We start from the raw sequence: 20,419 nt of genomic DNA on the forward strand, positions 1-20,419 counted from the left end.
TTTTTCTTATTTTGGTTCCATCATATGATATGAATGTATATATTCACATCCAATAGCCCTTCAAAGACAGATTTTAATTGGAAAATATTTCCAAATCTATGGCTCATTAAATTCCCTAATAAATTGTAATGATTTTGGTATGGTTTGTATTAGATTTTTCATTCCATTTCACTGCTTTAATAATAAAAGAGGAAGTAAAGTATAAAGATTTGTTAGAAAGGGGCGTCGACGTGGTCCATGAAATCAAATCCAAATCTTATAAAAAGGATTTGGGTGTGTGTGTGTGTTAGGTGATAATAACATAATTAATCCTCTATTGGAGATCATATACATATGCAACTTGAATGATGATCATAAATACATGTGTGTGATGGTGGATTTGGTTGGTGAAGCCCTATTTCTGTCATTAACCCCAATTCCCTAGTCTTCCCCTTCTTAATTTTATAATGTTTTATTGAGCTGCTGCTACCTAACAAAACAAAAATACTACGTGTCATAACTTTAACTTACCAAACTAACATATATGAATATCTTTTTATTCCCTTAAAAAATGTTTATTTGGGAATAAACATTTTTATCGATCGGTTCAATCAAATTGAAACAGTCTTTACTTACTTTTATTTTGACATGACAAAACGTTTCGTTCTATAGCGGTGGCCAAAGAAAGCTTCCACGTCTTCAAAAAAATAGAAATATCTCAAAGGACAACATTTACGAAAGTACCCTTCGACGGCTTCAAATCCAAAACTTGTCCCAACAACCCTCGTTTTTTTTTTCTTCGTCTGAAAAGTCCAAACCAAACCTCTCTTCACTATAAATATAAATCCACAGTTTCTTCTCTCTCTCTCCTCATATCACCCGCCTCCATTCTCTCTTCAGACCAAACCAAATCAAATCAAATCCAAGAGAGAGAGAGAGAGAGAGTCAGAAACAGAGAAGAGAAAGACTAGTATTTTAATTTGATGGCTATTTCAAACGCCGCCTCCTCTCTCTCCACCAGATCTATCTACGTTGGCGGCGACGCTCGTCTCTCTCACCGTCAAACTAACCGTCAATCTTCCTTCTTTACATTTCATCACGCCGTCAACTCCTCGAAGCCTAATTTCGTCAAGGCCGTTCACGCGGCGGAGCCTGCTAGAAACGCTCTTTCCGTTGCTGCCCCTTCCTCCTCCTCTGGTGCATTGAAATGGAGTCCCGAGAGCTGGAAATTGAAGAAGGCTCTCCAGCTTCCCGATTACCCTGACGCTAACGAGCTTGACTCTGTCCTGAAGACGATTGAGGCTTTCCCTCCTATTGTCTTCGCCGGAGAAGCTAGGAATCTTGAAGAGAGGTTGGCCGATGCTGCTGTTGGTAAAGCCTTTCTTCTCCAAGGAGGTGATTGTGCTGAGAGTTTCAAGGAGTTCAATGCTACTAATATCAGAGACACCTTTAGGGTTCTCCTTCAGATGAGTATTGTTCTTACCTTCGGCGGCCAAGTTCCCGTTATTAAGGTCATCTTCTCCTCCTTTTGCTTCACAAGTTAATTGTTTCTTTTTTTAGCGGAATTTGAGATTCTTTTGTGTGTTTAGGTAGGGAGAATGGCTGGTCAATTTGCTAAGCCTAGATCTGATCCGTTTGAGGTGAAGGATGGAGTGAAATTACCTAGCTACAAGGGAGACAACATCAATGGCGACACTTTTGATGAGAAATCTAGAATCCCTGATCCTAATAGGATGGTTCGGGCTTACACTCAATCTGCAGCTACTTTGAACCTTCTTAGAGCCTTTGCCACTGGAGGCTATGCTGCTATTCAAAGAGTTACTCAGTGGAACCTTGATTTTGTTGAACAAAGTGAGCAAGCTGACAGGTACACACCATAATATAAACCTTGGTGATGTTAATTTTAAGAAAGCATATTACTTTGAATATGGCTTGAATAGAATGCGAAAGCAAAGTTTTCTGGATGAATTAGTGATGGTGATAGCAACTATCGTAGGTCATGTTACTCGGCAAGGCGCTGAAGGTTTTGCTGTTTACCTCTGTTTTGTTGTACAGGTACCAGGAATTAGCTAACAGGGTTGATGAGGCCTTGGGGTTCATGTCTGCATGTGGACTTGGCACGGATCATCCACTCATGACTACAACTGATTTCTACACATCCCATGAGTGCTTACTTCTCCCTTACGAGCAATCGCTAACAAGGTTGGACTCAACTTCTGGTCTCTACTATGATTGCTCTGCACACATGGTGTGGTGCGGGGAGCGTACCAGACAATTGGATGGTGCTCATGTCGAGTTTCTCAGGGGGATTGCTAATCCTTTGGGTATCAAGGTACTTTACTTTTTCAAACTTTACATAGTTTAACGCATAGGTAGAGCGATAATATGCAGCTTGTTACTGAAATACTTAAACTAAGGATTAGGTCACTTTGGTTTATGATATAGCAAAACAGAGTAGCAAATGAGGTTTATGCTTGGTCTCGTGGCTCTTATTTTTCCTTTTAAGTGATAGTTGATGTTAGTTGGCACTGAAAAATCAGAGCTATTGGCGGAATTTACTGAATTTACTGAATTTCGAAACACTTGAACTTGATGCAGGTGAGCAACAAAATGGATCCCAATGAGCTGGTCAAGCTAGTAAAAATCTTAAATCCTAACAACAAGCCTGGAAGAATCACCATAATTGTGAGAATGGGTGCCGAGAACATGAGAGTTAAGCTTCCCCATCTGATCAGAGCAGTCCGCAGATCAGGCCAGATTGTGACATGGGTCTGTGATCCAATGCATGGAAACACCATCAAAGCACCTTGCGGTCTTAAAACACGTGCCTTTGACTCGATCCTGGTAATAAGCTATACCTCTTACAAGCATAACATATAAATTTGTCAAAACAGTGATTAAAAACGTCCCGTCTATTTCTACAGGCTGAAGTCCGAGCATTCCTTGATGTGCACGAGCAAGAAGGAAGCCATGCGGGCGGTATCCATCTCGAGATGACAGGGCAGAACGTGACAGAATGCATTGGAGGTTCCCGCACTGTGACCTATGATGACCTCAGTTCTCGATACCACACACACTGTGACCCAAGGCTCAACGCGTCACAGTCTCTTGAACTGGCCTTCATTGTAGCTGAACGCCTCAGGAAGAGAAGAACGGGTAGCCAGCGTGTGTCTTGAGTGCGATTTTTTTTTCTTTAATATACCACTTTTTGATTCCAAGAACTCTCGCCTCTTTGTATTGTGAGCTGGTGCCTTTATGACTTTAAGGTATAACCCCAAAAGCCTCTCTAGGAGTAAACATGTTCCTTTATGATGTGTGTGTCCCGTGTCTAGGCTATGTGATGTCCTTTGTTCTTTATGTTAACTTAATGTTAAACCGTGTGACTTCCTAGTGTAAATTTCCCATTTATATACCCGAACATGAAACTAGTTCGGATTAGTCTATTGGCTATTATTCACAAGCAATGCAAATGAATAGATCTTAAGAACATGATGTTACAAAATGGCCCATTAGCTCAGTTGGTTAGAGCGTCGTGCTAATAACGCGAAGGTCGCAGGTTCGAAACCTGCATGGGCCACTACAACCTTTTTTTTGGTTTTTATGTGTTTCAATTTCAAAGATTTTAATTAATGAAATCAAACATTTTAATAAAAAAATACACCCGAGGGAAGTAAAAACAAACAATCCGACGCCGACGCTTTCGGGACCCAATAAATCAATATCGTGTCCCGCTCACTTAATCCAAATCTGATCTCATACGTACCTCTTTACTCTACTCCAGTGCTCCCCACCAACCATAATCCCTAAAAGTCTTCTCGATCCCAGCCACGTGTTCTACCCCTCTCTAAATTCCACGTGTCATGATCTTAGGTCGTCTCACTCTCAGTTACAAAAAGGACTCTCCCACGGTAGATCACTCTTTAACCCAAAAGCGATTTCAAAATCAATCAGTGAATAATAATCACCCAACCCAACTAGCTCTTTTTTAATTTTTCTCTCCGTCGCTCTCACTAAGTTTAATAACAGCTACAGCAAATAAAAACTGTAGGAGTTAGCCACGCTTAACATAATTCAAAAAAGTTTTCTCGATCTCTCAGAACCGGAGAGAGAAAACAAGTGTTTCAACAGTTCGCCGTCAAGATGGCCGGAGGAGGCGGATACGGCGGCGCATCAGGGAAAGTTGATTACGTGTTCAAAGTTGTTCTAATCGGAGATTCCGCTGTTGGTAAATCGCAGCTACTTGCTCGATTCGCTAGAGACGAATTCAGTATGGATTCTAAAGCCACCATCGGCGTCGAGTTCCAAACTCGTACCCTCGTTATTGAACAAAAGAGCATTAAGGCTCAGATCTGGGACACCGCTGGTCAGGAAAGGTACGATTTCTGCGTTTCTCTGTTGGATTTACTCTGGATCTGTTTACTTTTCCCGAAAGCGACTTGAGTTTGACTAGAAATATGTGTTTAGATTTTGTTTGCTCTTTTTATACTTGTCATGAATTTACGCTAGTTTAGAGAACTTACGGATCCTCCTTGGCTATAGATCCATATACTATTATAGAGTTTGATCCGATCGTACAAATAGGTAAGCTGGTCACATGAATCAATGGTACATCTCAGTTTTAATCAACTTTACTCGTTTAGATTCGACATTTCAAGGAAATTGTTATGTATAGCGCTAATTGTATAATTCTGGCCTCATTTCTATTTTTGGAGCACAATATTTTGGGATTTTGCGATGATGTAGTGACTTTGCTTTTGTTGCACTAAGCAGATACAGAGCCGTTACAAGCGCGTACTACAGGGGAGCAGTTGGTGCAATGCTGGTTTATGACATGACTAAACGTGAAACCTTTGAGCATATCCCTCGTTGGCTTGAAGAACTGAGGGCACACGCTGATAAGAACATTGTCATTATCCTTATTGGAAACAAGTCTGATCTTGAAGATCAAAGAGCTGTTCCCACAGAAGACGCTAAAGAGTTTGCTGAGAAGGAAGGACTCTTTTTCCTTGAGACCTCAGCTTTAAACGCAACCAATGTCGAAAACTCCTTCAACACTCTAATGACAGAGATATACAATACGGTGAACAAGAAGAATCTCGCCTCCGTCGAGAATCAAGGCGAGTCAAATAACCCGGGTTCCTTGGCTGGTAAGAAGATTGTCATCCCAGGTTCTGGACAGGAGATTCCCGCTAAGACTAGCACGTGTTGTAGTTCTTCTTGATCTGTCTTCGTTACAAGCAAGATTCATTTTTTTCCTCCTGAATTCTGGTGATAGAGAATGCTACTTTCATTGTATATTCTTTTGGGATCTGGCTTGTTTGCTGGTTCATTAAACATTGGTGAGAAATTGGACACCAATAGGGAAAAAAGTATTGGAACAATAGCTTTTGATTGAAATGTGAAACAACACTCTTTGAGAGTTATGTCAGCTTCAATCTGTCTCAGCAGTCTTGAAACAATTCTCAGCATTTTCTACTTCTTTACTTCTATCAGAAAGTCTCTGGATAAGTTGGTGACAGTCGAGTGTTGTGACCATGACGGTTAAGCTAGCTTTACCCTTCCAGCATCCAATGGCTATTGTTGATGAATTCACTTTGACTGGTTCTGACCCTAGCTGAGTATCTGTAGGGAAGTAAAAGCCGTTAAAGCCATAACCCACATGACCAACCAAAGTATCTTATATAAAACTTAAAATATCAATACAAACCATCAACAAGAACCATAACGCAAGATCCCAAGGCGAGTTCTGCTGCTTTCTCTCCGATCTGTGGATGGATGAAATCTAGGAACTTGATTGATTTCTGTTGCAAGAGATTCTTGAAATCCGCCATTGTTGCATAAAGTATTTGCTTGGTCATGTACGGAAGGATCACAGGCAATCCCTCTGACGTTATTCGGAATGAGCAACAGTTGGCTTCACATTCTTTTGCTGATTGTTTCTCCTGCATTTTTGGTTGGTTATATAGTTAATAAATCCCGCCTCTGCTATTTCGTAGAGAGAGATATAAACCTTTATTGTACTTACAAACATCTTGAGGCCAACAGAGGAGATCTTGAGCGGCTTCCCAACTGAAAAATTTAGTTCAAGAACATCCTTAACTGCTTTTGAAACATAGTAAATCCTTTTGACGTTTCCATGGCTGCTTATGTCACTGTTTCTGGTCACGAGATGACCATACAGCGGAAACGATTCATCTTTGATGCCATAAAATGTCTTGATCCCGTTGATCACTGTTTCATCTCTCAAGAAAACAACAGGGTAAAGGCCTTTCCACTTTCCTTGCATTGCTGGTACTTCTCTCCTTACTCCCATATCATCAAGTTTTTGAGCCAATTCTACGATTCCTACTTCGCTGATGTTATCGTTCTCAGGGTGCTCAAAGCCATTCTCTGAAACTACTTCTTCTAAAATTGTATCCTCCTCTGCACCCTCTTCAGGTTTAGTAACCACAGTGCCAGATACTGCTTCACACGAGTTGATGTTCTTTCTAGTAGAAAAATTCCTTCTCTGATTTATTTTCTCCTGAAACTCTGCAGGAAAATGATCCGCAAATCGTATTAACGAATCAACTAGAGAGGTTATGCAACAGAAGTTCTTCAAATTCACCTGGTAAAGGTGAAACTTTGTGAAGGACTGCAATGAAAAATCCCCCAGTGTTTTGATCATGAGGCAGTATCCTCATACAACGTTCAAGGGGAAGATCACAGACTTCCTCGGCTGATTCATCAGAAGAGATAGAAGTCATGTCTCCGTATCTGTCTCCGCCACCTGTTGACTCTTTATCACTTTTACCAGAAGGAAACATGCTCTTAAGAACTCCGTCTCTCTGTGACTTTGGAACATCTTTGTAAGATCTATACCAGCCACCTCTATCATGCACCTAAATCCACAGAGATACAAAGCAAGATTAAAACTTCATTACTCTTTGTCTTATTTCAAAGTACTATGTATTTTTTGCACCTTCCATTTCTTAAGACCTGGTCTTCTAATAAGTTCAGGAAGCTTATGTGAGACATCTACAAGCTCAACAGAGCATCCACACCTCCTCAGAATCTGAATAACACTAACAATGTATCAGCATCCAAAAGAATGGGTTTATGGCGAAAGAAGAAAGATAATAGATTACTTCAGCAACAACGGCTTCATCTTCAATCGGGTTCATTGAGCAGGTTGAGTATATCATTCTCCCACCAACTTTTAACACAGATAAACCTGAGACCACCAGACAATGCAGATAAACATCATAATATAAGATTCTGCTAATCAAACCTTCTTAGGAAAGAAGCTTACCTCTCATGGCCAGCACAACCTGTAGACTATGAAGTCCATTGCCAGATCCAGAATTCCTGTACAGAAATCAAAGTAAAAGAGTAAGAATATTGAAGCAACTGGAAATCAACATATGTCAATCTAAAAGCTCATAAATAGACAAACCATCTTCTCCATATGTCTGGTGCCTTGCGCAGAGTACCATCACCACTACATGGGACATCGCATAGGACACGATCAAAGAGAAGCTGGTCAATGGATTGATGATTAGTGTCAGATGCTTCTTTGGTTTTGCAGTTAGGGAAATGTTGACCTTCATTGTTAGTGACCATCAAGTTGGTTGTACACGTTCTTTTCGTCTGGTGAATAAGAAGGTTACATCTTTTATAATCAACATCATTGGCCACCACCTGATTCAACCAAAATAATTTAGAAGCAAAAACATTATCTATAAACCAAAATGACTGGAGATGATAGAGTATAACGCACCATTCCATTAGGTAGAGATCCTGGTTCTGATGATTCATGTATTATTTCAAGCAGCTGAAATGTCTTGGAACCAGGTGCAGCACACACTGTTCAGACAAAAAGAAGAGAAGAAGAAAAAGACAAGTGAACCGTTACTCCTCAAGTCCATAGCTTCTCAAAAAATGTCGAATAAAAATCACTCACTGTCGAGTACAAAATGATCTGGATGTACATCAAGGAAGAGAGGTGGAACCTGCATGATCATAATGTCAGCCACGAAAACTACAAAATGTACCCGATTAAAGAATGAATGTAACACTACCATACCATGCTAACTGATTCTTGCCTGGTCATGTTCCCAACTTCAGTTTCTAACTTTAGGAACTCATGAAACCTGAATAAGACCTCAATAAATAAGTAGAAGAGAGCATGAACCCAAACAAGTAAGGGAATGGAATCGAATACATGTTTTGAAGCAACTGGCATGAGAAACAAATTTGTACCTCTCAAGTGTCTGGTTTTTCCTAATCTCCTTGCGCGAAAAATTAGAATGCCAAGCAAGATTCTTAGGATACCAAGGCAAAGGCTTGATAGCCTCTGATTCACCACTCTCTACAGCCTAAGTATAAGGCAACGAATCCAGGATTTGAGAAGTGACAAAATACTATATAGACTTTCAATAACGAGACAATACAAACAGTTATTGAATTTACCTCAGCCTGAAGAGATTCCATGAAATCATTCTCCAACTTCAGTCGAAGATCATCGCAAAATTGGCCACTAAAAGAATCATATAAACAGAGACCAACAAAACAGAACAAAGTCAAAAACACTTTAACCAAAGTATACATTTTAACGATCCAAGAATGCAAATAAACAAAGCATACATACTTGGAATTAACTCTAAAAGCAGCAGGCAATGGCTTACGAAGAATCTCCATAAACGAATCCCACTCTTTTGCTTTCACTATCCTTTGCTCCTTACACACCACAGCAAGACAATACGACATGTTGTTTAGAAGCAAGATCTGAGAATCCATAGAAGCCATTGGATTCTATAAAGTACCTTGTAGTACTCCTCGAAATCAAGATTTGACGAGATTGGCTTTTGGAAGTTGGAATCAAAGGAAGCATCGGATTTGAGGGGTCTTTGGACATTCTCTTTACTCTTCTCGATCTGGTTCCTCTTCGAAGTACCTCTGTGTCGTCTCCCTCTTCCCATCTTTGTTGTTTCCGTCGCCGTGTTTTCTTTTTTCGCCGGCGGCGTCGCAGCGATGGGTTTTATGGGGTTTATTACAGTAGATTTGTATTTTACATTTTAATTTTAAAGGAAAACATATGTTTGAAATTAATCATACGCGCAATGTTAGGCGCGTCGCCCGTGGTTATATTTGTATTGTGTGTCATTATTATTTTATAAATGGTTATATTTGTATTGTGTGTCATTATTATTTTATAAATGGTTATATTTGTATTGTGTGTCATTATTATTTTATAAATGGTTATAGAGTTTACGAAATAAAAATAAAATTTGGAGAAATGAGCTCTTATTTTGAATTTAAAACCTAATTTACTTTAAAATTATTAGATTTTAAAGTAAATTAGGTTTATTAAAAAAGTACTTAAATTTTCAGAACTGAGCTTTCCTTTTCTCTCAGATTGATTACTGTGAGTCAAATTTTGAATTATTGACTATTTAAAATTTGATTTGATTTTTTTTTTTGTAAAATTTTGAATGAATACAGAGGAGATTATGTTGTTATGCCATGTAAGGTAAAGATTTGAGAATGAATAAAAATGTGTTTTGACTAATAGTAGTCAAAGTCAATATAGATATTAAGAAACAAATTGAATTACTAATGGAATAATAACTCTAGCAATTCGAGGAATGTTTATATATAAAAACATATAGAATTAGAGATGAAACAAGATTATTACATTTTAGCATCCAAAATTGTAATTCGAATCAAAGGAAAAAGAAATATGAATCTAGTTCCAAATCTCTTCATGTGCCTACTACTTCTTTTCACGGTGGTGGCCGGAGAAACTCTCCAGCCAGCATTCTACGGGAAGACATGCCCAAAAGCTGAATCCATCGTGAGGGAAGAGATGAGAAAAGCTATGTTGAAAGAAGCTCGAAGTGTTGCCTCCATTATGCGTCTGCAGTTTCATGATTGCTTCGTTAATGTAAATAATTTATTAACCACATGATTTTAATAGTTCAATTCAGTTATATATATATATAAATATAACCATATAACGTATTTGTTTTGTGCTTTGTAGGGATGTGATGGCTCTGTATTGCTCGATGACACACCAACATTGTTGGGAGAAAAACTCTCTCTTGCAAACATAGGCTCTTTGAGATCGTTTGATGTCGTAGACAACATCAAAGAAGCATTAGAGAAGGCTTGTCCTGCCACTGTATCTTGTGCTGACATTATCATCATGGCTTCTCGTGACGCAGTTGCCCTTGTAAGTTTTAAAACACCTTACATTAAATGAATAATATGAGTTACTGATTAATTCGGTTCTTTGATAATCTCAGACAGGAGGGCCGGACTGGGAAGTAAAGCTAGGGAGAAAAGACAGCTTAACCGCAAGCCAAAAAGATTCAGACGACATAATGCCAAGTCCAAATGATTCAACCGCCACATCTTTGATTGATCTCTTCCAAAGATTTAATCTTTCTACAAAAGATATGGTGGCTCTATCTGGATCACACTCTATCGGGGAAGCTCGATGTTTCTCGGTCACGCCTAGACTCTATAACTATTCCGGTTCCGGGAAATCTGACCCGGCTTTCGAACCGCTTTACCGAGAGAAATTGACCAAACTGTGTCCCATGGGAGGAGATGAAAACGTTACAAGCGGTATGGACGCAACTGCTAAAGTGTTTGATAACCAATACTTCAAAAACTTGGTTTCTAGGAAAGGGTTTCTACACTCTGACCAGACGCTGTTCACTTCGCCGGAGACCAGAGAGTATGTGAAACTGTTCAGTGAGAACGAAACAGAGTTCTTCAAAGCTTTTGCTGAAGGGATGGTGAAGATGGGTGACTTGCAGTCTACGAAACCTGGTGAAGTTAGGTTAAACTGTAGAGCTGTTAATCGAAAGAGCTATTAATCTACTAGGCAATCGAGAGTACTGTTGAATACAAACATGGTTGCCTTATACATCCAATAATATACTAACTACATACGAATATTATCATTTATGAGAACAAACAATGTATGGCGTATACGATTAATAATTACCCCTTAAACACCTAATATCATCTAAACACCGTATTGTGAACATTCTAAGCAAAAGGGTAAAAACAAAAGGAAAAAAATTCACCGAACCTAAGGTTTCCTTTTCCCATGGACTCTCCCAAATATCCAAATCAAAACCAAAATTTACCATTTAAGTTTTTTTTTTTTTAAATACATATAATTTATCATATATAAAATAAAAACTTGAATGCTAAATTTTCTAAAAGAATAATATGTTTGTTATGTTATCATATAATGAGGTATTAGTGTATATTTAAAATGTACGAGAGTAGAGTAACGTCATCATGGACCTAATTAATGTTGGTCGTCGGTATGGTTGATATATATATACACTATGTCATGGAATTATTAGTATTGAGCCACTCAATTTTCATCTACCATATATATATATATCAATTGGATTTGTTAGCCACTAGCCCACTACTATATGTATATATTAATTGTAACGTTTTAAGGATATGCATGTGAAATGTTATATTTTTTTTTATCTTTTGTAAAGTAGTTATAAAATCAGACGCTCTATTTGACCATATAATATTAAATATTGTGTCTTGACTCACATACATACAGTAAAGAAAACGAACTGTTAAAAAGAAAAGTAATTACGACCCTTAAATCTTATACTTTATTATATAACTTGATTAAGGGTAATTATTTCCACTTTTTAATACAAATACATGCAACACAATATTATTATCGGATCGGATAGTCTCAAGCTGCATTCATATGAAATATATGCATGCATGTATATATATGAAATCATAGAGCGCATACAAAATCACCATTTCTCTCGTCGTCATCATCAACATCATCATAAATATCGGCATCATCAATATCATCAAGATCCAAGCTCCCATCTATTAACCCTAATCCACCATTATTATTAGTACCATTCACTCCCTTTCTTGCTTCTTCTATTATCTTCACTATCTCTTCAACACTTTGTCGACACTTTTCTTCTTCTTCTTCTTCTTCCACTCCATTATTACAGTTCTCCTCCAGTGGCATAACCAGAGTATCCTTCAAGAACCACGGGTGCTTTTCGATTTCCGGTACAGTAATTCTCTATCATGGTTTCAAAATTGCAAAACATGTGTGTTTTAAATCATATGAAACAGCTGTTAAACCAATCTGAACCTGCTGTATAGTAATTTACATAACTAGTTGGTCAGGGTATTATTATTACATTACCTTATCAGGGTCAGCCACGAAGATACGAGATAAGAGATGCTTGCACTCGGAGGAGATCCTGACGTAGTCCGGTATGGTGTAATGTACACTTAATATCCTCTGTAGTTAACGTATATGACAATATTGTAAAATTTTTACTATTGACAAAAACAGGTTATAAAAGCAAAAATAATTAGTGGAAAGAACGTTTGATTAATTATAAATTGTATAATCTTTTCAGTACCTGAATTGTTTTTCTAATGTTTCTTGGATCTTCGGGATCTTCAAAAGGATAAGCACCAACTAACATTACATACAAGGTCACCCCACACGACCACACATCTGAAATCTACAATGATATTTTAAATCATATGTTATATAAAAATGATATGACTTTTTTATCAAACAAGTTGAAGTTGTTAATTTGTTTAATCAAACTATTAGTTTAAGAGCTTAATTAATTTATAATTTATAATATGTACCTTTCCATTATATTCTTTCCGGGACAAGACCTCAGGGGCAACGTAAGCCGGCGTTCCCACGGTGGATTTTGGCTGAGAGTGTAAAACTGATGACTACAATATTTACGTTTGAGAAAAAAAAAAAAAAAATAATGTTAAAATCTTTAAATTTTGTTTTTAACAAACGAGATTACTTAAATCAAATGTGTAATATTAATTATATTACCTTGGAATACCCAAAATCACATATTTTGAGCTGCGACGACGGGCTCCCATCCAAGAGTGTATTCTCAAGCTTAAGGTCTCTATGACATATTTGCTGCAATAATGATTAAGAAAACTAACATAAAGTTCCACTTACATATATATAACCACTAAAAGACTCATTCGGATAAGAGTAAAGCAGTTAAATAGTAATTACCATAGCGTGACAATAGCTAACTCCCGAGATAAGCTGTTTGAAATAATATCTTGCCTAAAATAATAATGAGCAAAAAAGTACGTAATCAACACTGTATATAATTAAAAACGAGATTAGTATTAAATCATCGCAAGCTAAAGATGAACTAAAAGTAATACTTCGTCTTCGCTGAATCGACCGGCATTGCAAATTCGTTCAAAAAGCTCACCACCTGCTGCATACTCCATTACTATGGCAAGATGTGTTGGTGTCACAAAAACCTTCCAAAGATATATATAAAAAATTAGACAAATTATAATCCAACACATAACGATTGAGACGACCTACCGATTTGCTTCTATTTTTTTTTTATAGATATAATCTTGATTCTTGTATTTGTAATCGAAGAATTTTCAACGCCGTGTGACTATATATCTATTATAACATATGGTGTCATATCAAACTCGAATTTGGACCGTTGGAGAAAGTTAAAATCTTTTTTATTAAAGCAAACTAATACTGTACATTCTCTAGGAAGAGGTCCAAAGTCTAATTACCCATATGAATTGGTACGCATAAATTACATATGACCAGAAATATCCAATATTTTTTTGTTAACCATGTGTCGGAATTCAGATGATCCGATCCAAACTCTACTAAAAGCTGTTTTGAATTAAATTCAAAACTCGATTATGGTTTTATTATGGTCAAAATGGTTTTGATCACAAGTATATACAAAACATATAATACCTCTTTGAATCGGATGATATTAGGATGCTTCAAGTCTCTGTGGTTTATGATCTCTCTCTGAACATGTTCATCAATCTGTATAATAAAAACCCGTTCATAAAAAGAACAGAACAAATAAGGCAGACGAGACAGAGTCAGAGACCATCTACATATCATCAATCTTGTGTGTGATATAAACAAAAAACAAAACAGAATTTATATAGAGGAAGGTTGAAAAAAGGAAAAAACAAAAAAAGAAACCTTAAGGCCTCTCTCGATGTATTTAACGGCGTAAAACTCTCCGTTGGCTTTGTCTCTAACAAGCTTAGCAACTCCAAAGTTACCGGAGCCAAGATCTCTTAAGATGTCGTATCTCTCCATTTTGATCAAACTAAGAACAGAGAGAGAATGAGAGAATACTCTGTTTGTTCTTCTATGTCTCTATCAAAACTATTGTCTTTTTGCTTCGTCTCTTTTTTATTATTCTTTTCGAGGTTTATAAAGGCGATATGCTTAGAGGATTTAAGCTTTCTTTTCTTATGGTTCAGTCTCTCTTATACCATATTTATACAAAAACGGGATACAGAGGATACAGTCAGCAGCAACTACCTTTATTGGGTCCACGAGACTATTGGGCCTTCAATAATACTGTCGAGCATAGGCCCATTGACACGTGGCATCTCTTCAAGAAAGAACAACATGAACAATAAGGACAGGATCAAACGTCTCAGTTCAGTTGTGTCTTCTTCCTTCGTTCGCAAGTATTTTTATTATTTGTCAAATACATTTCACAATGAAATAAAGTTAATGATTCCATCGCTTATAACTAACAAATATTTTGATCACACTATCAAATTTATTGAAAAGTTAATAGACCAGATTGAGTAAATGCGATTACCCATTTTTAGTATATATTCTCTCTTTTTAAAATTAAGTATTCTACCAAACTTACCTGTTTTAAATACTAAATTATAAAATACCTAATTTTCTTAGCTGGGAGAACTCAAAAAAAAAAAAAAATGGCCCACAAATATAGATTTGTAATCCTTTTCCGCAACCCAATAAACAAACAAACTCATATAAAAATGATTAAAATACAAATATACTGTTTAAAATTATAAAAACAAATCTTCTTCTAGTATTAAAAAAAAAAATAGATGTCGACTGGATTAACAGGTCAACGGCTAAAATAATAAGCTAAAATCCAAAAAAAAATTAAAAAGAGATATGTTGCTTAAAAAAACTACAAGTCTATTAGAAAATGTAGGGACTCGATAACTCTTACGTGTGCGTTGTTGATGATTATCTGATCCTTTTGTGTTATGTTATGTGTGTGTGTGTGTGTGTGTGTTTGTTGTGTAATCCTCTTATTGCTTAAGCGTCTTGCCTTTCTCAAATTAAGCATAGTTTTTTAGATAACTAGAAGAAAATAACAAAAAAAAAAATCGTTTGTAGTACAAGCATTATATTTATACATAACATAGAATGTGTATATTTGTATATAGTCGTATAGATTTCTCTTTTTCAGATAAGTTTAACAAGCCCTCTCCAATGATCTCTTGTGATACGATACTCCAGGGAAAAAAAAGTAGCCAGCATGGACATATCCTTCATTATTATAATACATAAATGATATTGTTACGTCTTGAGATGTGTTAATGTATTGTAATGATTTTTAGATCGTTTATATGGAAGACATTTAAAAAAATAAAATTACAAGGTCAAGAAGTCAAGGGCCTTGAGAAAGCGAATAACAGAAACGTGGCCGCATAATAACCGTACACGTGGGAAATAGAAAGCAAGTGCACAAAAACTAGATGACAAGTGGAAGTGGTGTTTGTGCGTCAGACGTAATGTTACGTGGAAGGCCACGATTGGGCCTTGATTTGAAAGACCATCACCGTTGAGTGGTTGGTTGGGTGATAACAGTGTATTGTCCCCACATTTGGTTACTATAATTAGAAGGCTATTATTATGCATTTCAAAGACTTTTGTAAAATACATTATGATTTTTCTTTTTAATATTACTTTTTTCTTGATTTGTTGGAATCTTGCTATACTTTTTTCCCCACAATGTGCATTACATTTTTCGCTTTTTGTAATTTGGTTAAATGCGAAAAAGAGGATGTCAATTTTATCAGCATGTATAGAATTATAAAGCTACAACCACATAACATAAGGTTTACACAGATTAATTTCTCAATGGGTTGACAAAATGGCAATTAAAGAATTCGCACTAGAGAATTTGAGAGTTATATTGGCAAATAATTCATTTCAAAAAAAAGGTAATATAACAATACACAATGAAAGTTGAACAAACAAAAAAAAAAATGAAAATGAAATGCATGAATTGAATTTCACTTTCTGTATTCGAATATAGTTGGGTTCTTTTCTTGTGTTTTAAAATTTTTTTGTTGTAAGTTGCTTGCAACTATGACCACCTTTACCACATTATCTTGCTCAGTTTATTTTTGGGTTTGTTATATACTATAAAAAAATCGGAAAGGTTTCTCTTACAAATACGGCCCATATTAATAAATAGATTCTAAACAAAGATAAGCCTAGTCAGGCCGAGTAAAAGGCCTGCTAACGAGAAACTAAAACATAATTCGATTTGTGTATCATCATTATCACCAACCCGGGAATTCAAAATACCAAACCATATCAACCGGTTCGACCAGAATGTCAATTTTGATTTGAAGAAAGACAAGACACACACTACGCTTTGTGCACAAAACAAAACTGATCAAACCTTTTTTATTACAAAGAACAAATTCAAACGTTTGTCTCTCTATGTACAAAACTCAAATCTGCTGTAGTAGAAAAAATACACAAAAATGGCGTATCACAGCAAAGTTATATAAAAGCAAGGCACTTCAGGGCTCCGGAGACATCGGTGGAGACGTCGGAGTCTGTGGTTGCTGCTGCTTATCTTGTGAATCGGTGGAAGACTCTTTCTTGTGTGAGAAACTCAAGCTTTTCCTTCTAACCAGAAGATCACCAAATCTACGAATAAACGCCTTCTTCTTCCTTGCTACTGCTCCTTTGTCGTTCAACTCTCCTTCTTCTAAATGGTTCCCATCCAAATTCTCCAGATCCTCTGGATTGATCGTCTCTACTTCTTCCAAAAACGTACACGATGATCTCCTTTTGTGATGCGTTTGCGCATGTGGCGTCTCTGCTACGTCAAAGATCGAACCTTTGAATAGATAAGAATCTGAACTTGGAGAGCTTCCCTCACCACTTTCCTCACTGTTCTCTTGTTGATGATTCCCACCGTTTGCGTTTGAGGCTTTTGTCTCTTCCTCTATTGTTGTTTCTTTGTTGTGCTTGTGGTTGTGGTTGTGATGACCGAGCTTCATGATGCTGAAACTACAAGTTTTCCCAATCATCTTCTTATCTATGCTCTGATGTGTCTGCTCTTTCTTCTCCTTCTCTTCCTTCTTCTCCCCATGTTCTTTCTTCTCCTTCTTGCTCTCTTTCTTCTCCTTCTTGTTCTCTTTCTTCTCTTCCTTCTTCTCCTTCTCCTCAATCTTCTTCTCAGCTACTTCTACATCCTTCTGCATTGACCCTTGCCTGCTCAAGCTTCTGTGTTTCTCTTCCTCCATAGCTACCTCTATTTCAGACAACAGCTTCTTCAACTTCTTAACATTTTCATTAGCCAAAGCTTCATTCACCTTCACTCTCTCCATCTCCTTCAAAGCAAATTGCAGTTCATCTTCCTTATCCAACAAGGCATCTTTCAAATTGGAATTCTCAGCTCTGGCGATCCCGGCTGCTTCCTTCGCAACATTGGCTTCGTTTATGGCTTGTTTAAGTATATCTCTAACCTTATGATTCTCTTCTTTAGCCTTCTTGCTTTGGTTCTCAGCAGCAACAAGAGCTTCAAGCAATCTATTGTTCTCATCAAGAAGTGAATTCTTCTCGTCTTCTCCTCTCTTTATGCAACTCACAAACACAGATTCTTTCCCATTCCAAGCCAGAAGTGATTCCTCTGCTTCAATCCTAAGTCTCTCGCTCGTGTTCTTGAGCAATTCAGCTTCTTTCCTCACCTCCTCGTGTTTCTCCTTCCATTGCTGAGACTCCAACCTTGAAGCCTCGAGCTCTGTTTCCGCAATCACAAGCTTCTCCTTCGTTTGGCTACAATCAGTAGCTACCTCTTTCAAGGCCAATGCCAAATCATCCATTGCTTTCTTGCTCGTCATCTCTGCATCACTCGCTGCTTTAAGCTCGTTCTTAACCGATTTCATCTCTTCCATCAAATCAGATATCCTCGAAGAGGAAGCGTCTGCAGCCTCATGAGCCTTTACGAGACTCTCCTTGGTCGATTCCATTTCATTCTTCATAGAATCAATATCAAAATCCTGAACAGAACTATCATCTTCATCTTCCTCGCTCGAGTCTTGGCTATTGTATGATGCATCTATCCTCTCTTTCAAAGAAGCGATCTCTAGCTTCGATTCTTGGACCAGAGCCTTGGTTTCTTCTAACTCTTTTGATTTCTCTTCAAAAGAATCAACAAGTTGCTTCTCTAACACTTTACCATTCTCCACCTCGGCTTCAAGAGTCTTCATCAACGTGTCTTTCGACAACAACTCGGCTTTTAAAGAAAAGACTTCGTTTTCTCTGCTCTCAAGGGAAGCTTTCATCTTGCAAAGCTCTGTATCGATATCCGCAACTTTGTTAGATGAATACCTCGGAGAAGCTACATCCATGGACGGTTTCTCATCTACTTCTCCCATTGATGATGATGAATGTTCTTTTACTCTGACAATTGCAGATAGACAAAAAAAGACGAAGAAGCTTTGGGTAATGGGTTTTATTTGACTAAGAATATATTTAAGAGGTTGACAAAAAGGGAAAAAATCTATTGGTCAAATTAAGAAATCTTGGTTCTCGATGTTTTTTTAGGAACGCAACTTCCTTGTTTTAGCGGTTGGTTTGTTGAGGGCCGTCCATTTTAGAAAGATTCAACAAATCCACAAAACTTGTAATTATAGAAAGAAAAAATCAGCCATTAATAAGACCTTTCGAAGAGAAAGGAATGGTAAAAAACTGAGTTAAGGAATCATAATAATTCAACAAAACTTAAAAAGAGTTTGCAACACACTTAAGCTTTAAGAACACAACATTCTTAGATTATAGACTTCTTACTAGTGTACTATTTTGATTTTTCCTACTACATACCCGAAATTAAGAAAAGAAAAAAAAAACACAGCAATTGAGAGCTTGCTTCCATAAAAGAACAGAAAAAATTAAAAACTACTTGACCAATCTTGAATGGTTTCTTGGTAGGCCTAAGCACGTTCACCTCTGATACGACGAGCAAGCTGAATGTCTTTAGGCATAATGGTGACACGCTTGGCGTGAATGGCGCAGAGGTTAGTGTCTTCAAAGAGACCGACAAGGTATGCCTCCGCAGCTTCCTGGAGAGCCAACACAGCATGGCTCTGGAAACGCAAATCAGTCTTGAAATCTTGAGCAATCTCACGGACTAGCCTCTGAAATGGGAGCTTCCTGATCAGCAACTCCGTACTCTTCTGGTACTTACGGATCTCACTTAACACCAAAACATGAGGAGAACTTTAGCACACAATGTTTTTACATAGCTTCACAATAAGACAAAATGTGAGGAATCAAAAGGAAAAAAAGAACAAACCGGAGAGCAACAGTTCCAGGACGGTAACGATGTGGTTTCTTCACTCCACCAGTGGTTGGTGCGGATTTACGAGCAGCCTGTGTTCAATACATAAGAAGATCAAAACTTGATTAATGACAATTAAAGGCACAGCTTGAACACACACACAAAAAAAAAGACCGAGAAGGAACAAAAACCTTAGTAGCAAGTTGCTTTCTTGGAGCTTTTCCTCCGGTGGACTTACGAGCGGTTTGCTTGGTACGAGCCATCTCTACTCATTCACAAGATTTGAAGCAGTCAATTAGGGATTTTTATTAGACACAAACTTATTTGATGAAGAAATTAGAGAAATTAAAAACCCTAATAATGATTAACTGTTTATCAACCCAGATAATATATAGCTAAAGGGGAAAAATTTGAATCTCAAACCCTAATTTACAAAACACAACTACGCAATGACAATAACACACAGACAGATCACTAACATAGAGCCACTAAGCAAGAAACAAACGAACGATTAAGTATTTGATCGATCAACAAAATTACCAGAGTCGATCTTCACGTGTTTATATCTATGCAGCAAATTTGAAAGACGGATCTTTGATTTTCATATAGGAATAGGACAAAACCCAAGACTCAATTGTCGTGAAAATCAGATCACAGAGACAGTAACAGAAAATTTAAGGAACGAGCTAATACCCTAATCCCAAAACATACCTCTTCTTCGATTGAGCTGACTTTTGTTTCGTGTTGCCTTTTTCTTTTATTTTTGTCTTTCGTCACAAAAGAAGTAATAGCGGATGATTGAACTAGTAGTGTGGTTGTTGTGTCCACAAGGCCGTCGAATGTGTTATTTATAATACCAACGAAAGGGTTCTCACGATACGCTCCTTTGTGCTTTCTTACATCTTTCATCCGACGGTTAAAACATTTGCACATTGTGTTTTCTCGTCTCAAACCGACGGCTACGATTGAAGAATTTTAGTTTCACGCGGATTACCAATTTCGTGAATGTCAAAGTTATTGAA

The 20,419-nt window shown here is 37.3% G+C and overlaps 7 protein-coding genes and 1 non-coding gene across 9 annotated transcripts; 4 read left to right on the top strand and 4 right to left on the bottom strand.

Moving 5' to 3' along the window:
* The first annotated feature begins 830 nt into the window (after positions 1-830).
* Positions 831-3,422, top strand: LOC17877595 (phospho-2-dehydro-3-deoxyheptonate aldolase 1, chloroplastic). Its single transcript, XM_006283470.2, has 5 exons — positions 831-1,490; positions 1,569-1,846; positions 2,035-2,311; positions 2,578-2,823; positions 2,904-3,422. The coding sequence occupies exons 1-5, from the start codon at positions 963-965 to the stop codon at positions 3,153-3,155; spliced, it is 1,581 nt and encodes a 526-aa protein (XP_006283532.1). The 5' UTR covers positions 831-962; the 3' UTR covers positions 3,156-3,422.
* Positions 3,423-3,482: 60 nt separating this feature from the next.
* TRNAI-AAU lies at positions 3,483-3,556 on the top strand. The gene has a single exon. It is a non-coding gene; the product is annotated as a tRNA-Ile (tRNA).
* Positions 3,557-3,921: 365 nt separating this feature from the next.
* Positions 3,922-5,402, top strand: LOC17878961 (ras-related protein RABA4b). Its single transcript, XM_006284354.2, has 2 exons — positions 3,922-4,352; positions 4,750-5,402. Exons 1-2 carry the CDS (start codon positions 4,120-4,122, stop codon positions 5,198-5,200), a joined length of 684 nt encoding a protein of 227 aa, XP_006284416.2. The 5' UTR covers positions 3,922-4,119; the 3' UTR covers positions 5,201-5,402.
* On the bottom strand, positions 5,348-8,990 carry LOC17880038 (tRNA (cytosine(34)-C(5))-methyltransferase). 2 transcript variants are annotated; one of them, XM_006283103.2, is made up of 15 exons: positions 8,784-8,990; positions 8,609-8,697; positions 8,431-8,497; positions 8,221-8,336; positions 8,045-8,111; positions 7,922-7,970; positions 7,739-7,824; positions 7,415-7,659; positions 7,271-7,326; positions 7,107-7,192; positions 6,941-7,033; positions 6,587-6,860; positions 6,005-6,510; positions 5,687-5,921; positions 5,348-5,601 (listed from the first exon to the last, which is right to left on the bottom strand). In XM_006283103.2, the coding sequence occupies exons 1-15, from the start codon at positions 8,937-8,939 to the stop codon at positions 5,411-5,413; spliced, it is 2,316 nt and encodes a 771-aa protein (XP_006283165.1). In that variant the 5' UTR covers positions 8,940-8,990; the 3' UTR covers positions 5,348-5,410. The 2 variants fall into 2 exon arrangements, with proteins under 2 accessions (XP_006283165.1, XP_023634013.1); XM_023778245.1 differs by having other exon boundaries at positions 8,609-8,689; positions 8,784-8,973.
* A 710-nt stretch (positions 8,991-9,700) lies between these two features.
* LOC17879453 (peroxidase 17) lies at positions 9,701-10,844 on the top strand. The gene is made up of 3 exons (XM_006284992.1): positions 9,701-9,904; positions 10,001-10,192; positions 10,266-10,844. Exons 1-3 carry the CDS (start codon positions 9,701-9,703, stop codon positions 10,842-10,844), a joined length of 975 nt encoding a protein of 324 aa, XP_006285054.1.
* A 751-nt stretch (positions 10,845-11,595) lies between these two features.
* Positions 11,596-14,277, bottom strand: LOC17878092 (serine/threonine-protein kinase SRK2F). Its single transcript, XM_006283925.2, has 9 exons — positions 14,015-14,277; positions 13,775-13,849; positions 13,204-13,305; positions 13,046-13,099; positions 12,851-12,943; positions 12,646-12,738; positions 12,408-12,512; positions 12,185-12,283; positions 11,596-12,058 (listed from the first exon to the last, which is right to left on the bottom strand). Exons 1-9 carry the CDS (start codon positions 14,132-14,134, stop codon positions 11,753-11,755), a joined length of 1,047 nt encoding a protein of 348 aa, XP_006283987.2. The 5' UTR covers positions 14,135-14,277; the 3' UTR covers positions 11,596-11,752.
* Positions 14,278-16,507: 2,230 nt separating this feature from the next.
* Positions 16,508-18,495, bottom strand: LOC17878421 (WEB family protein At5g16730, chloroplastic). The gene has a single exon (XM_006283281.2). It carries the CDS (start codon positions 18,493-18,495, stop codon positions 16,630-16,632), a length of 1,866 nt encoding a protein of 621 aa, XP_006283343.1. The 3' UTR covers positions 16,508-16,629.
* A 303-nt stretch (positions 18,496-18,798) lies between these two features.
* LOC17878268 (histone H3.3) lies at positions 18,799-20,225 on the bottom strand. Its single transcript, XM_006284660.2, has 4 exons — positions 20,109-20,225; positions 19,589-19,662; positions 19,413-19,489; positions 18,799-19,312 (listed from the first exon to the last, which is right to left on the bottom strand). The coding sequence occupies exons 2-4, from the start codon at positions 19,658-19,660 to the stop codon at positions 19,051-19,053; spliced, it is 411 nt and encodes a 136-aa protein (XP_006284722.1). The 5' UTR covers positions 19,661-19,662; positions 20,109-20,225; the 3' UTR covers positions 18,799-19,050.
* Between the last annotated feature and the right edge of the window lie 194 nt (positions 20,226-20,419).

This window comes from Capsella rubella, unplaced genomic scaffold (assembly GCF_000375325.1).
Source record: "Capsella rubella cultivar Monte Gargano unplaced genomic scaffold, Caprub1_0 scaffold_7, whole genome shotgun sequence".
Lineage (NCBI taxonomy): Eukaryota > Viridiplantae > Streptophyta > Magnoliopsida > Brassicales > Brassicaceae > Capsella > Capsella rubella.